Source organism: Neovison vison, chromosome 4, assembly GCF_020171115.1.
Source record: "Neovison vison isolate M4711 chromosome 4, ASM_NN_V1, whole genome shotgun sequence".
NCBI lineage: Eukaryota > Metazoa > Chordata > Mammalia > Carnivora > Mustelidae > Neogale > Neogale vison.
In genome coordinates, this window is record NC_058094.1 from 196747073 (window position 1) to 196765032 (window position 17960).

Here is a 17960-nt window from a genome sequence, read left to right on the forward strand (position 1 = left end):
ATTTCTCACCAAAATGCGAGATGAAATTACGGAGCGTGGGGAAGGTGTAGGAGCTTATATTAAGATGTATACAACATGAAAATAACTCTACCAATTTTTTAGCAGTATGCAAAATGAATTTAATTTTTCTTGAGCTGAGTCATAGCATAGTCAGTCTTTGTGTTGAAAGTATTTCTGCTCGGAGGAGATAAGGATTGATGGCACTGGTAGTGGACACAGGAAAAAAAAAGTCTGCATCTGAGAGAAATTGGGAAGTTGTAAGTAGCTCAGTCTCATAATTGATTTTGTTGGGGCCGGGAAAAGAGAGAATTGAAAGATGAGTCTGTGAATACCATTAACCAAGATACGGACTACAGTTGGAGAAGCAGGACAGAAGAGAAGTGATGACTTTTAAGAAATGTTGAGCTGGAGTTGCTAAAGATGTACTGATGTAGAGTTAACTTCAGATTTGTAGGTCAGGACATGGGAACAGGCCTAGAGTAATGGATCTAGATGTTTGTCTCCTAGAGTTGGTCATTATGGACCCTTGTAGAAGTTAATGAGATTACAAAGATTATGGAGCCAACATGGGTTGGTTGTCTTACAGAAGAATCCAAAGAAGGCAGTGTCTCAAAGAAAAGAAGCCAGATTAGTGAATTCTTTGAGAGGCTTCTAGTTTGGGCCTTTAGGAGAAGTACCAGAGAGGATAAATTCCGTGACCTATAATCTCTGTCTATCATTCTGAAGTCCAAAAAATAAATTGCAGTACAGCTCTGATTCTCTTATCATTATCTTATTTATGGTTTCACTGCTCTGTGAAATGCTCTTCTCCATCCTCTCTCACTTAACCTATATCAGGATTGGACTCAAATCATAGCTGTGAAAAAGCCTTTGCAGAAGAAACAGCCCCCTTTGGTTCACTTTTGATTTCCCTTGGCCTTCATTCTCATAACAGTACCAAGTTAAGGGTTCATCTCCACCTGATAGAACTGAGAGGTAACAAAAGTTTTAGAATTGTGGCAGTTAAAACAGTGATCATGAAAAGACTAAAGTTGGGTGTGTGACCTCATTTTAAGAAAAGGGGAAGATGTCAGAGTCCTCAGTTCCTTTTTGTCATAGGCTTAGTCATTTACTAAGCAAGAGAACTGTTGTAGCTATGACTTCTCTGTGTTCTCGCACTCAGTAAGACAAAACTCTTTCATAATAGCTTTCTAGACAAGATGAAGAAGACTGTCCTGTCCATAAAGGTGGGCAGAAGTTAAAAAAAGGCCCTGAAAAGCCCCTGAAGAAATTAAGGGTGTTTAGTACAGAGAAGATAAAGATACAAGAGCGTGAGATATTTTCTAAGATGAGATATTTTCTGTCACATGGAGGGAAGATTAGACTTAGATTGCAAAGAGCAAAATACGATGAATCGGTGAAAAAGACAGGGAAGTAGATTTTAGCCAGTTGTGAGGAAAGTCTTTGAATTATCACAACAGTCCCAGACTGGGGTGAGCGATGTGCTGAGGCTGTGTCCCGGTTCCTGCCTGGCTCCTTGGGTTGTTCTTGGGAATATTTGATGGTGTTAAGTATTCATCTGACTTCAGGTTATGGGTTGGGTTGAGACCTCTAAAAGCCCATCTAACTCCAAATTCCATGAGCCGGTGAGTGTTTGGTGTTAGCATGAGTATACTTGGTTGAAAGAACACAATTGAACATCTATTTGAAGAGGCGGGAGTTCACTAGGCCTCAGGGTAGGTCATCCTGAAAATATATCTTTAGGACAAGGAACTGTCGTTTAGATGTCAAAGGGAGGAGATAAAACGTGACTGAAGTAATGTGTCCTGGTTGCCAGTAGGAGCTCGCTGTCACCTCACCTCTCCCTGCTCTTTCTGCCGTTTATTTAGAGCCCCGATTGAGATATTACTGGAACTACAGCGGCATTTTGTACTTATTCTTTTGCATAGTCATATTCAATTGTATGTTGATCTGATTGCGGAATTGTTTTCCACTGTGCTGTGTGTATAACCTGCTCTCCCTACCCCAGCCCTGTGACCCAGTCCAGTCAGTGTCATTTGTATCACTCTTGCATGTAAATGCGCCCTAAGCCTCTGAATGCATAAGAAACCCTTTGAAGGAGTGCATTTTAGATTTTGCTCCGAAGTCTTAACTTTTCAAAATATTGGTAACAGTGAATCAATTCAATTGATTTAGGCGTTTATGTCTGTAAATTTCATAATGATCTGTGCTTATATAATAAATTTATTATCTTTACAGAATTATGAAATTTTATGCATATGCACATTCATCTGTTAAAAATGCTGTGTTTTGGGGGCGCCTGCGTGGCTCAGTGGGTTAAAGCCTCTGCTTTCGGCTCAGGTCATGATCTCAGGATCCTGGGATCGAGCCCCACATCGGTCTCTCTGCTCAGCGGCGAGCCTGCTTCCCCCTCTCTCTCTGCCTGCCTCTCTGCCTCCTTTATCTTTCAAATAAATAAATAAAATCTTAAAAAAAAATGCTGTGTTTTTTTTGTTGTTGTTGTTTGTTGTTGTTGTTTTTGGACAGTGAGATTTTGATCCATTCCAGAGCATTAGGAAAAGCAGGTTTGTTTTGCTGTGCTTCTTGAATGTCATTGGGCTTGAGGGGTTTGTTTGTTAGTGTTTGTTTGATGAGTGAAGAAGAAAAATTCCAGAGCCTCAGGTCTTCCTAAAATCTGCCTTATCTGTGGTTTTTAAAGGTTACATTTGGGAAGCATTTGTAGATTTCCACATTGTTCTGAGCCTCTGGGACAAACAGACCCAGATATTTTTACTTTTCCCAGTTATTTTAGTCTTGGATTACTTGAGGTTTCATAAACTGGAGCACACATAGATCACCTGAAATAATACTGGTATTTTAATGGGAGAGTAAAAATTGTTTAAAGCAATTTTGTTTTCAGAAAAAGGAGGCGTGAATATAGATTGTGTAGCAGTAAGAATATATATCTTATGTAGATTATAAATGATCTGTCTTAGAGTATTACCAAATATTAAGTTGAATTGGATGAGACCTATCATGCAGAAACCCCCAAATTTAAGTATAAAGAAAACTACTTATATTCCTTTTCTGTATGAATATATGTGTATTTTACACTAAGTTTTATGAGGTCTTATTAAGATTTCTGCCAAGCACCATTGTTTGTATTAGTCTTTTATGAAGTAAGCAAATAAAGTCTGGATAACAAGTAGAAAATGTATTTGATGGTTGGTTTGTGTATTTAGATATACCTCTGCCTAGTTCAGCAGAATATTCAAGGCAGCTTATAATAGTACATTTTAAAAGAAAATTAAAACATAATGATAGAAAATACAGGTATCGAGGAGATCAAAACATGGGGGAAATCAAAATGTACAGAGAGACTGCAGGCTCAGAGTCACTCAATTTTGTCTATAAATTTGGGTCAAAAAGAAGACATTTTATTTTTATTTTATTTTATTTTATTTTTTTAAAAGAATTTTATTTATTTATTTGACAGAAAGAGATCATAAGTAGGCAAAGAGGCAGGCAGAAAGAAAGGAGGAAGCAGGCTCCCTGCTGAGCAGAGAGCCCAATGCGGGGCTCGATCCCAGGACCCTGAGATCATGACCTGAGCTGAAGGCAGAGGCTTTAACCCACTGAGCCACCCAGGCACCCCCAAAAGAAGTCATTTTAAAAAAATTTGATGTTCACTGTGCATCAAGGAAAAAAAATACAGCTTCTCAGAGACCACAATAGTTTTCCTTATACTCAGTCTAGAAACAGATTTCTTGCATGGTTTTTCACATAGGGATTATTGAATAGATAACTGCCCTCAACAGCTCCCATATGATAGCTTTTTTAAAAGATTTTTATTGGGGCGCCTGGGGTGGCTAAGTGGGTTAAAGCCTCAGCCTTCGGCTCAGGTCATGATCCCAGAGTCCTGGGATCGAGGTCCGTGCCGAGTTCTCTGCTTGGCAGGGAGCCTGCTTCCTCCCTCTCTCTGCCTGCCTCTCTGTCTACTCGTGATCTTTCTCTATCAAATAAATAAATAAAAACTTAAAAAAAAAAGATTCTTATTGTCCTAACAGTTAATGAAATACTAATAGCAAATATGGATGAGCCCTTATTCTGTACCAGAAACTCTGCTTCCCAGACATGATTCCGTTTCTTTCCACATCCACCTTATGGGATAGATACTGTTGTTGGTCCTGTTTTGGCAAAAGTAGTTTTCCCAGGATCTATAACTTAGTGGTGGACCCCAGGGCCATGATTTGAGATCCTCTGTTCTTAACCACTTCTAGTGGAAACTATGGTTTAGAGATGGTATTTCTGTCCCAGAGAAACTAATGAGAGTCTTTTCCTTTGTCAGGAAGGAATCAGATACATCTGGACTTTTACATGACAATATTGTCTCCATTTCTTGGAAACCCGTGGCACATACAGAACTTTATGTTTAAAAGCTCATTAGTAGCTTTGACAAACTAATCATCCTTATGCAGCATGACTAGATTCTTTCACTATTACGTGCTCACAGCATTTAGCTATTGAGATTGTACATTTGCTTGATGACAGACTGCTGGAAAGAATATTCCTCTTCAGTAGTTGGAAGTGTTGTCGTTTAGGAAGGGTTACCTTTACCATTTCTACCGACAATGGGCAGAACTGGGACTAGTTATAAATTACCCGGGAGCAAATTTATGTTGAAAATAAAGTATAATTTGCTAATGAACCTAGCTGACCGAGAATAGGATGTGTTTCTTTGTGAGGGGTCATTCCTTGGAATTTTGAAGGGCTGAGTGTTGGAGTGGGTCTTTCTGCCACTAGGTGTGGTATGAATGAGCCAAGCTGCGCGAGGCTCTCTAGCCCTGACTTTAATCCCATTTTCAACTGCATATCTGTCTCTGAGACTCATTCTGTATTCTCATCAGTAAAATGGAGCTAATGTGTTCTTTAAAATATCGTTGATGGTTCTGAAGATCAAATGAATGTTATATATCAAATTCCTTTGAAAATTGCTAATGCTGTAATTGCAAAAATTCATTAATTTACTCTTCCCACAAAAGAAAGTGTTGTTTCATTTTCAAAAAATTGTTTAACAACCATATGCTAGCTGAGTGGCTGTTATGTGCATAGAACATAACATAATGTTGTACATACGTTATTATCGAATTTGCTTATTTTTAATGCTCTTCGAGTTTTCTTTTGTTAATCACCATTCAACTAGGTTATCCCCTAGCTCTCAGATAAGTAAAATTCTTACTCTCAAAAATTTAAATTTGTATAATGTCAACTAAGTAAAATATTAGAGAATTTTTAATTAAAGGGAAATTCTGTTTACCTGGTTCTTTCTCCTTCTTCATCAGAGGGAATGATTGAGATTAGAGAGAGATTGCTTCTCACCTGCCGTACCTTGCTTTAGAAAAATAACAGAAAGCTAAGAGTATTAATCCTGTAAGAAAGTCATTTCTGCATAGGGCATATTGTATTTTAAATTGATTGCTTAGAATTCTTATTTTCCTCTGATTCTTTTGCTTAATTCATGCTTATTATTTTCTTGGAGAATTAACTTAAATCCAATGCCTCATGAAGGCTTTTTTCCAATTGCCTCCACTCCATTCTGAGTGCCTTTCATTGTGTATACAAAGTTTCGGCTGTTCAGCCCTTTTCAGAGTTAGATTTGTAGAATTTGGAGTTAAAAAAACCTCTGCAACCATCCAGCTCAGTGCCCTCATTTCCGGTTGAAGCAAATGTGTCCCAGCCATATAGTTGGTCAGTTTCCGAGTCAGAATTATAACCCAGTTCATTTTTCATTACCCTCAGTTTTGTCGTTTCTTGTTTTGTGTGTATGCTGGGTCTGCCCAGCCAGAGGATTTCTTTTTGGTCAGGGCTGAGGTTTTTGGTAGTTGTTGGGGTTCTCCCCCACCACCCCAGCCAAAGATTCGTCTGTACTTCGGTATTCAGGGTAACTAGAATTCTTTGGGAAGCCAGCCTTTTGGAAGTGGCTGCCAGAAGTAGGCAGCTATTTTCTGGTGTAGTGTTATCTTTAAGGTATCTTCAGTTTTTATTTTAGTCTCTAAAACACGCTTCTGTAGTCATCTGTTAGTAGAACCTGATGAGTGTTTGCTGTGATTCAGGTTTTATATTCTCATAGTTGTTCCAGCATGGGGACACAACTGAATACCTCTGTATTGGTGATGAGGTCAACTCGCATTTTCTGCTTACTTGGAATCCTTTGATGAGGTGATGCAAAAAGCAAGGTGTGTATCTCAGTGTTAAATAGGCACTCCCGAGTTTTCTCTAAGTTGTGTAGAACAGAAGAACTTAGAGCAGTTTCCCTCGCACCTGGCTATCTATTATGATGACAGAACTTCTCCTGTACCACCTGAATTGGGACCTCTGAGGTTGGGAACCTGTGCATCTTGATGGTTAAGGAGCTCTGCAAAGAACGGCGTTATTGAGCTGATGAAGGTCTCTTCTCAAGAAAAGATTGTTAAGTTAGGGAGGAGTGCTGCTTGGATATGTGTACAGAATTCTTGCAGAAAGATACAGACTGATCTCCTGCGTCATGAAGTTACTGGATTACCTATGGGATATGCGGGACATGTCTTTGGGGACCACATACTAGATGAATAGCCACTACAGACCTTTGTGAACCCAAAATGATTAAACCAGGACTGTGGCCCTGCTTCTGCAGTTCAGAAGTAACACCATAAACCTATACTGATCCTAGAAATCCGCTCTTTGAAACTGCCTGTTGGTCTTCTTCATGAGTAGTGCCTGACCCAAGGTATTGAAAGTTGTAGTAAAGTGGGTTCTGCGGCTGGTCATTTGTGGTGCTCATCTTATAATTGTCTATCAATTAATTCTTCCTCTGCCTCAGTGCATTTCTTCAGTGTCAGATGGAACTGTGCACCATTTATGAGGCTGCTAAATAGGCATTCCATTAAGTATTACAGATATTTAATAAAACAATATACGTATGTGAGAAAGCTGTACAACACTCAAGTGGTCACAGAAGTTTAGTTTATAGACGTGGAGAATTGGCAAAAGTCGACTTAATTTTTATACTTAAGACCTTTTCTGAGCCTTGCTTTGGGCTGGGTGCTGTGGGTCACAGCAAAAAGCTGAGGCCAAGACGTTTACTTTTCAAAGAAGGTGAAGTTGGATAGACTGATGATTGTGATTTGAGAGTCATTACATATTAGTGATTATTTCTTGAACATAATGGGACAGAGAATGATAGTTTTTCTTTTTTAACCTGAGGGGAACTCTAACTCTAGTATTTCACAGATCAGGAAACTTAAAAAAAAAAAAAAAGGTGAAACTGTCCCTTAATAAATATTTAAAGCAGAAGGAACTTTATGTTCCTCTTACGAGTGGGTCACTACTAGACCCGTGTGCGTATGGACCACATGACATTTTCATTTATTCAGTAGAGAGTCTAGAGGGCCTGTGTTGAGCACTTGAATATTGGACATGATTCAAATGTGAGTCAAGTGTGTCTAGAGGCTTTATTCATACCTATTTTCTTTTAGTCAGCAATGCTTCATAATGCCCTGGTTTCATGAATTAATTTTAATGGAATTAAACTTGAACAGCTCAAAATTATATAATTAATTTCATTCAGCTTCAATTAAAGTTACTAATTGAATCAAGCCTACTAGCATGACACCTGGCGGCAGTTAGCTACATAACAGTAGCTGCAAGTATGTGGGACTGGGCTGATGAGCTAGTGTATGTAAACTAGTGAGTTTTTATAAAAAAGCTCTTCGGTTGATAATCTCAGGAAGGCCTTGAGTTGACTGTAACAGTGGAAAGACTTCTGGAGTTGTTTAAAAAAGTCAAGATTTTAATTGAAACGAACACCTCTCAGGAAGATTACATTTTCTCTCGGATAATGCTGAGTAAATGTTACATAAATCTTCTAGAACATATTGGTTTAGCATGCTTCTGATTTATATTTTACTGCTATCTGAATGTGGTTTTGCTTTCTGAAAATACTTAGCATTGAAGACCCTGCTTTTTTTCAGAGACTTTAGCCTCTGGATTTAGTCCTAAGAGGGTATCCATTTATTTTCATGTGTTGAAATGTGTTTTTAATGGCAGAACTTTTCAATTGTTGTGAAATCCCCATGGTACATGAGAAACTTTTGCATGTGCAGAAATTTTTTCCTTCCACTGGAAATGTTAACACAGTTGACTAACAACTTCTGTTTGAATCTCTTTCCTTTCCTTGCTTCCATGGCTTGACATCATCCAGCTTCTCGTCCTTCTCTGACTCCTTTCTAATTGTACGGGCCCATCTTGGTACTCTTTTTTTAATGTATTAATTCTTCTGATGGGCCCATTCACTTAACTGGCTTTAGCAGTCAAGTTGAGGAGGGTCCGTGTTCCCAGCTATAACTTGATTTATGTATGATTTGCAAATTCAAATGTGCAACACTAACCTCATCCACTAAACTGTAAAGTCTGAAGGCCTGAGTCGCATCTCACAATTCATTGTATCCTCATTGCCTAGCACAAGGCCTAAACATCCACCGTGTACAAATACATATTTTTAAATTAATAAATTATTCTTCTGGCCTCCAGGTTTTCCCAGTCAAATCCTTGACTGAGAGGGCTCCCTCACCTCTAGTCCTATCCGTGCAGAGCTCTAGTTTTGGATAGATAGAGAGAGAGAGAGAGAAATAGATCTAATTATATTCTCACGTCCCCCTTTCCCATCTTGTCGTTCAGTATATTCAACTCTGATCAAACTGGACTCTTCTAAGTCTCTCTTTTAGTTTCCCTTCCTCTCTTCTCCCCCTTAGGTACATCCATACTCTAGTGATTCTCAGGGATATTAAGTGCAATAAAATTACCTAAGTGCCCCACACTCAAGTTGAAATAGAGTCTTTGGTGGTGGGGCCCAGGAATCTGTTTTTTTTTTTTTTTAAAGAGTGCCCCCAAGTGAGTTAAAGTGCAGTCAGGACTGAGGCACTGCTGTGCACAAATGTATTAATCTTCCTAATGCATGGCTCTGATAAGGCATTTCATAAAGCTTCAGTGGCTACTTTGACTTACTTATCTTGCCTTAAATTCGGTCCAGATTTCTCACCTTTGTGTGCAAATATCCATGCTGTGTCCCTAATCAAACCTTTACAGTCTTATCTCCTAATGTCCCTCTTAAAGTATTTCACACTCCAGAGTGCTGGAACCTTTTTGCTTGTAGAGTTTGCCCTTGCCGTTCTTCTACCAGGCATCGCCTTTCTCCCATCCCTGCTTTTAGAATTCCTATGAATGTTTTGAAGACCGTCCAACATGCACCTTTTTCTCTAGTGCTTCTCTTGAGCTCTGAATCGGGGTGAGTTTCTTTTTCTTTCTTCAAACTTCTTCAGTGCTCTGGACCTTTTATAACATGGATTTCACCTTGTGTTACAGTTAGCTTTTTGTTTGAGTTCTTATGTCCCGAATAGGTGGTACTTTTCCTTACTGTTTTTCCCCCTGGGGACCCATAAATCCATGTATCAATCTCCCATCCTCAATAGCCTCCCTTTCTGAGAATGCGGAACACAGTCGTTGCCTCTTTCCCAAGCTTCCACAGAGAGAACTTTACACTTGGTTTCTACACCTTCTCACTTCTCAGTCCCTCCTCGTTCAACTGCAGTCTTTTAGCCCAGCCGTTCAGTGGGATCTCTTCTCCTTTTGTGCTTTTTCTACCATGCCTGCCCCCTACATGTACAGACTCGCTTTCATCTTGTACATGACCTTTGCACATGACTCTGTCATGGCAGACCACTTGTGTTATGATGACTTACTTATAATAATCTTTTTTAAAAAAGATTTTTAAAATAGTATTTATTCGAGAGAGACAGAGCATGAGCAGGGGGAGAGGCAGAGGGAGAGGGAGAAGCAGACTCTCCATTGAGCTGGGAGCCCAATGTGGGGCTCAGTCCCAGGATCCTGGGATCATGACCCAAGCCGAAGGCAGTCACTCAACCATCTGAGCCACCACGGGGCTCTACTTACAATCTTAATAGGTTATTTTTGCTATACGTATGTCTGTTTCTTTGACGCTGGTCACATAGTAGGTGCTCAAAAAAATCTGTTACTTCAACAACCTATGCAACAGTCGATAGAGATGGCTCCCATTTGCTTAAATTATGGCAGACTTGGAAGCATTTGGGGGGGAAAATACCTTAAAATAAGAAAAAATAGAGAAAAATATATAACATTTAATAATAATATATCTTGTGTTTTATCTAGAAAAATGTGATAAAGAAAATACTGAGAGAACTGTAACTCAAGCGACCGATAGCTGCTTCACACATGGAGAGATGCAAGACCAGTCCATTTGGGAAAACCGTTCAGATGACGAACTCATCCGAAGTAAGTATTTGTAGAGAAAATCAGAGTGATTTGGGTATATCGCTATGAAAGTATGCTTTCAGTTAATTGTTCCTTGTAGTTCTCCCGGAAATCTCTAAATCAGCAGCGTTTATCTGAAAGTATATTCATAAGTATTTTAAGATGTAGAGCTAAAACGAGGATATAAGTAATACCGTCTGTCCATTTTCATCCTTTTATTTTATCTAAAGGAAGAATTGACCTGTAAATTTTGGACTTTATTCTCTTAGAGATATAGTTAAACTTACTTCCTTCTTGAGCAGTGATGAAGTAGAAGTTGGACAATTCTGAGTGGACTGTGAAACTAAAAAGATAAAGACAGAGCAAAAGGATAGTAAACAGCACTTTGGTGATTGGTACCATTCTGGTCCCTGTTCTTGTGCCAAATGATTCCAAACTGGTTTTCTGTTGTCATCTTTTTTTTTTTTTTTTTGCAATTAACATTTTTAGCACTACTTGGTTTCTTTTTACTCTCTTCCTCTTCCTGAACGTAGTCTGTAGAATATGTACAAAAGCTTTGGTGTATTTCCATCTGAATGTGGGAATGTCTGGCAACAGCAGTATCACAGGGGTGCTGTTCAGAATGCGGGTTCTGTGTCATGTTCTCTAGACCTGGAACTTCCCCTCTGTAGGTTCAAAGAGTGAGTTATTCTTTCTAGTAAACAAATAAGGAAAAAGATTTTTGCTATAGTGTTTGGTGAAGCTCCATCTTAGGTACAGCATTCATACCATTAAAAGTAAAGGATCGAAAATAAATTCTTTGCCCTATCGTCTACACTAGTTAGGTGGGCAGTGATTTTTTAAAAAAAAAAAATGTAAATTGCATTAAATAGTTTCTTTGGAGATAATGATGGTTTAGCTTGTACCAAGGGACAGTGGAGTATCTGGGAGCCACTGTCTAGTTTTATGGCCCCCTCTGAGAAGGCTGCTGGGGAAACAGTCGAATGGATATCCGGAAGAAAAAGGCCAAAGGCAGCAGTGCCACCCCCGGCCCGAAACACAGCTGGCAACACTCTCTGAATATTTACGGGTGACCTTGGACTCTGAATTCTGATTACAGATTTCAGAAACTATATTTTTGTCCTCTTCCTGGTCACACATTTTCTAGGCAAAGGCAACTTTGTTGCGTCTCCAGAAAAATCTGATATCTGGATTTGCCAAAACGGAACGATTTATGTCATCTTTAGACTCGACTCAAGGTTGGCTAGCACTTCAAAGTTTGACACTGTGATAGCTTCTGCTGTTCCAACTCCCTGACACTGGCCTCCACAGAGCTGTCTGGATTTTCTTCTTTGGCCTGCCCGGTAGAGTAGGTGGTCGTCTGCATAATTCACTGCCTGTCTCTCTTAACTCCAAGATGAGTGAGGTGTGTGTTTTCATCTTCGGCATCGAGCACAATTGAGGGGGCCCAGTAAAATATTTTGTAATAACAATAGGCCCTGGAAAGAAGGCCCTGGCTCTGAGTTGCAAGGGGGAGGAGGAGAACATCTGTGGTGAGTCAGGCTAGGGCTGGCTCCCATGCCAGGAGTCCTGTGTGGCTCCCTGAGCACTGTGGAAGAGGCGGGCAGCTGGCTCTCATGGAATTGATTTTAGTGTTCCCACTGTAGTGTGAGGTTGGTTGGACGCAGGGATCATCAGAAAAATGAGGCCGGCCGGGGTGTTGGAACGTTTTCAAATGCACAGCCCACTCTTTTTCCAAGCTTTCATGGGACGGCTCAGCTGCATAAGCAAGAAGTGGACGAGAGTGAGTCGGTTTAATGGGACTTCTCTTTCTCTCTCTGCTCCTGAGAGTGGTTAGAAGGCTGGCAGCTAACATCTACGTTGTCCCGGATGCCTGCTGCTTTCTTTGTTGGACATTTAAGGCGTAATTTATAGGGGACTGTTAGCTGTCAGTGTGATGAGGCTGTTTTTACTTTCCTGAGAATAACTGAGCTCTGGAAAGTCAAGGGAGTGGTTGCTTTGGAAATTGTATTCTAATTAAAGGGTGTATTCTCAGGCTTATAAATGAGATCCAAGCGGAGAATAATTTCCAAATTATTCTGTGAACTTTAACCCTGACCTCAGTGGACCACCCACTTGTGGCTCACACTTGGTTCATGCTCCACACAGAAGTACGAGCTTTGTGGGCCTTCCCTGGTCCTTCTAGAAAACCTTGCAGGTGGCAGACCTCAGGTATAGTGCTCTCAAGGCCTGGATTTCAAATCAGTTGCCCTTGAGTTGCTAACTTATTACAGAGAATCCTTTCTGGAAGTTATAAATAAAAGAGAAGAAATCCATATGGAATCGAACATTTCGAATAAATAGGCCACACACAATCTGGTCAGGGAATGTGCATTGTGATTCTCTTTCTTATGAAATTTAAATTAAAAAGACAATTCCAACTACTCAAGTTGGTTTAAAAATAAAAAAAAAAAAGAAAAGACCTAAATCAGTAAAGAATTAAAAGCAAATGGAGGTTTTTGAGGAAATTTTATGATTGGGAGGTTTTATTTTTTCATCTTGTGAATTTTCTTTTTACAGTTTAAAAGGGGGTTCATATTCTGAGGAAACGTTTTGGCATATAATTTCTGGAACGAGGCTTAAATTTTAGTTTATAAAAGTATCTTTTTATGGGAACACTAGTTAAGACTTTGGCTTTTCCCCTCGGATTAGCGTATATGATTCAGTATATAATTTGGAGCTCTGCCTTGTTTTTATAATCACTATTCCTCTGAATTGGTAAAATAAATGTGGCAGAGAAGTGACACCCTCAATTAATATTAATTTTTCTGTTTAACCCATAATATGCATAAACTGATAACAGGCAATAGGCAACATTTCATGTTTTAATTAGACTAGAAAAGGAACAGAAGTAACATTTTGATCTTAGTCTTTGGGGGGATTTCTAAGGTAGGAAAGAGAGAGAGAGAGAGAGTGTGTGTGTGTGTGTGTATCCTGTGTTTATACTCAGATATTTGTAGTATTTTCCTTTAATTTAGGTCAAGTTCTATTCTAATTATTTCCTATAGAGAGAGAGCTTACATTTTCCTTTGTTCTTCTTTCCAAAGTGCCTCAGGTCTCTATCGCAGATTTTTCTAGGTCTTTCTGAAAATTCTTATTACTTAACTTTATCCTTGGACATTGCTTTTACATAAACGTCTCCTAATTCTAAATGTCATTACTTAACTCCAGAAATTTTCCTTAGCTCCTTTTCTGAAATAAATTTCCCATTAAATTAAACTATTTTGTACAGCTAATTCTCTCCTTTGTGATTTTGTAGAATTCCCATGATCTGAAGCAAAGTTAGAATGCTCCACTTAAATGGTAATCCTCATTCTATTTAACCCATTTATTCATTCTGAAGAGTTGTTAGCTCTCCTAATAGTAAGCACTTAATTGGTAGAAGAATGCAAGCCTCTTCTCTAATTCACACTTGTCTCTTCATGGAGCTAATGCTTCCTGCTGTTTCACTCTTCCTGTTGCTGGAAATCTTCCTCTTGGCATCCTTGGAGTTTCCTCTCAACATCGCCAGGCTCGGTTCTGAGGAGCTCTATTCCTTCCTCTTCCAAGACTTTGCCAACTTACCTCTGATCACTCTTGAGTGAATATTACTTGATCACTTGACGGAATGCCTTCTTTATGTCAAATGCTGAAAAAGGCCGAGACTCAGGCGTGCTGTTTACATACTGAGAACATTTCTTACTTGATGATAAGGGAAGAGCACGAGAGATTTAGATTTAAATTTCTTCAGCAGTTCTCATGTTTGAATGCACATTATAGTTAATATTATTACTATTATTCCTTTAGAATTTACTTTATATAAAAGAGGACATAAGCCCCTGAAATAAGTATCATCCAGTAAGACTGTAGGGGAAGGGGGCAAATGTAGTTTTGTGTTATGTTTCTTAGGTGATGTGGAATTCTCTCTTAATAGTGCCTGCTCATTCATTCTGGGATCCCATATTGGGAGTAAGCCTTTGTGACTTCATCTGGCTCAGTATCTTTTCCTCCATTTGTCTCTCAGAAAAATTCTCTCTCTTTTTTTTTTTTTTTTTTAAATACGCTGACCAAATGGTAATGTGGCTATAGTTGAGATGCTTTGGTTATTGCTGTAGAGAAGAATCGTTAACCACCAGTTATTCCAAAATCCAACTCATGATTTGGTTTCAGGGTTGAGTGGACAATCAGAAGCTCTTTTGGATGGTTACCTATATTTATCTCATTGGCCAATGACCATGATTAGGCTGCATTCTAGAATAGAACTCAAGTTTATTGACATATTTCTTCCTTAGGGTGCATCATTCCAAGCTTATCTGGGTTTGGGTCAAGATGCTAGGGAGAACCATTGCCCATTGTTTCTGTGTTGGGCATCCTAGGCTCAGAGTCTTGGAAGCTGACTGCCATGTTCGGATACTGACATCGTTATTCCTGGTGTTGGACATGTTACTTAAACTCTGTGATCAAATTTCTCATTTTTAAAATGAAGGCTAGTTCTGTATACCTCACTGTGTTATTTTAAGGATTATTTATTTATTTTAACGATTTTATTTATTTATTTGACAGAGAGCACAAGCAGGAGGAGTAGCACAGGGAGAGGGAGAAGTAGCTGGCTCCGCATCAACAGGGAGCCAGAAGTAGGGTTCGATCCCAGGATCCCAGGATTATGACCTGGGCCGGAGGCAGCTGCTTAACTGACTGACCCATGCAAGCATCCCTATTTTAAGGATTATATGAGAAAACGTATTTTGTATGCTTAGTTAGCACAGAGTTGTATGTGTAAACATTGAATGAATTTATTGATTTTCATTATTATTTTCCTTGGGTAGAGGTATCAGTTACGAAGCTTTGTTTTTTGGTTTTGGTTTTGCTTTTTTTTTTTTTTGATCCATGATTCCAATGGGTTACGTGTGCAGACATGCTGGGTACGTAGACCATGTCTTCCCGAGATTGTGTATTTATGTCACAACGTTAGCCAACACATTGGATGCTATGTGGTTTATGCTTAATAAATGCGTAGGAAGCACATAGAATTAATGAGATTCTTTACCCATCTTGCTTGTACTATTTCCAACTTTAAGGTCCTCTCATGAACATGCTAAATCAATACATTATTCCTTTTATTCCTTCTAACTCCCTTCTTACTCCCAAGCTATACATGATTCATTCACGTCAAGTTCCAAATACTTATAGATGACTCTAAGGGTATTAAAGCAGTCAAGTCATAGGTTTGTTTTTTGCTGATAAGTTCTTCTGTAGAGTTCTCAGTGATCTATGGCCATGATCTCAATAACATTCATTGTCCATGGGGGTGGGTGGAGATGGCACTTTATGTAGGACCTTTTTTGGTTCCCTGTTTCTTACTCTTCTTGTCTAGCCAATAAGAAAAGAGTCTGAGACTGATTTAGTTTCTTTCCTTCCTTCCTTCATCCCTCCTTCCCTTGTTTATGCCCAACCTTGGCCTTTCTTCTCCCTCTTCCTCTCTTCCTCTGCCTTTCCAAATTACTTATTAAATGCTTTGTGTTCTGTAAACTGCAGTGAATGTTGTTGCTGTTGTTGTTCTTAACCATTCCTATGAATAGTTTCATTTATTACTTCTCCCTTCACCCCTACCCTCTACCATGACTGGTTTCATTTCCAGTCTATCTCCTGCTGCCCTTTTATCAAAGATTTTCAGTCTCTTTCTGATATCCTTAAAATCTTCTGGTCTTTACTGGGGGGAGATGAGATAGTATTGAAGTGTAAGTGGTGGGTAAGGTCCAATGAGGGAATCAGATTTATTCCTTTCCCATTTGGCACTTTCTTTGAGCCTCAGGGAGGTGCTGAGGCCTGGGAACTACCTCAGAGATCAACCTGAAAATGCTAACCACTGAAGGAATAACTAACATGTAAAGATCAAGGCCATAAATGCTGTGGTCTAGATAATTTTAGTTCTCAAACCTCCCAACTTCCTGGAGCTGAACACTATGTGAATTTACACATAAATTATTTTTTGTGGAGTATGTTATTCATACATAACTTTCAGGATTAGCAGTCAAAATATAACTTCTAAAGCTGAATAAGAAATCGGCTACATAAAGATGGAGTGTTACACTGGGCTGACTCTGTTATGTTGATGATACAGTGAGGAACAGTGCAGGTGTGGTCTGTGTGTTCAGAGTTTATGGTCTTGAAATGTGTATTATGAGTGCTATGATGGGAAAGGGCAGGCTGCTATATTTTCACATTTGAGAAGCACAAAGTCTCACATTGGGGAGAGGTCAAAGAGGGTGTTCCAGAGGCACTGATGTCTATAGGAAAGCCTAAGGGAGTTAGCCAACTCAGGCAGAGAATGGGAGTGGATGGTGCCATAGTAAGCCAAAAAAAAAAAACAAAAAAACAAAAAAAAACAAACCCAAAACCAAAAAACAGCATACTTACAGGTCTAGAGGTAATAGGTCAGCTTGAGGAGAGTTACAGAAGTTTTATATAAGCTGAGATATAAAATGGTGGACTAGAGGTAGAGAGAGGTAAGAGGCAAAGAATCTGTTAACAGAGGGTTAAGGGAAGATGGAAGGTATTGAAGGGAGTAGGGTAGGTTTATGTTTTTATTTGCCTATATTTTAGGATGATTACTGTTGCGGTAGTTGGAATATAAATAAGAATGGGAAACTGAAAGAATCAGGAGACCAACAGGGAGACTGTTGTATTAATCCAGCTGAGAAAGCTACATCTTGGTTAGGGTCATGGCAGGTGGGATCCAGCTTTCTATGGTGTATGATGGGTGAGAGAAAAGCAGGTGCTGGGAATGAGGCCAAGGGTTTTAGTTTGGACAAATGATAGTTGTTTCCAAAGGTGGGATGGCAGAGGTTTTAAGGACTTTTCCAAAGGGGGTTTGAAATGCTGGGGGGTGGCTGTCTGATGGGCTGGGAAGGAAGTAAAAACAAGAAAGGTCTAACAAATAAGAAAAATAGCCAGAGAGGCTGACAGTCCATAACGGTTTCTATTCCTAGAGAAACAAAACAGGTATCAATGGAGTAAGTAACAGGGAAAGTGGAAAGAGAAGATGAATTATGAAAACAGAAAGTAAGAACTATAAATTTTGAAGTGGAATGGTCCCTGGTGAGGACAGGGTACAAGGTGCCATCGCAAGGATGCTAAATGAAATAGTTTCTCCCAAACCCAGATTGTTAGATTTGGAAGAAATTTTAGAGGCTTCATAAAAATTGCCCTGTTCAGTAGGTGGGGAAACAAATCCAGAGGTTGGTTCCCATCTTTGTGGCCATTAAAAGACAAAGCTGGGGCTTATCTATGTTTGACTCTCAATCTTCTGAATTCCTCATCAAAACTTAATCGTTGAGCAGAAGCCAGCAAGTTGGTTATCTCTGGTTCCTTCTGCTTTGCCCTAAGATTAGTTACCTGTTGTGGAGGAATGGAAGAGTCGTTTGATATTCTCTAAGCTGAGGACTCTGAAATGAATGAAAAACAGTGCACATTGTTTGGAGCTGCTGGTTTGCCTCATTGTAAGATTTAGAAAGGTCTTCTCCATCTAGTCCAGTAACATATGAGAATGGGATTATTTTAAAAAGAAAATTCTCCTACATTGCTAACAATGCCAGGGTAAGGATCCAGCTTCCCAAAGTTACATTAGAGCCTAGTCC

At 39.3% G+C, this 17960-nt stretch overlaps 1 protein-coding gene across 1 annotated transcript in view; it reads left to right on the forward strand.

Moving 5' to 3' along the window:
- MDFIC (MyoD family inhibitor domain containing) overlaps nt 1-17960 on the forward strand; it is a 90866-nt gene that overhangs the window by 8883 nt on the left and 64023 nt on the right. The window contains exon 3 of the mRNA XM_044246413.1: nt 10204-10326. Within this exon, the coding sequence (XP_044102348.1) occupies nt 10204-10326 (123 nt within the window). The remainder of the gene's footprint in view (nt 1-10203; nt 10327-17960) is intronic.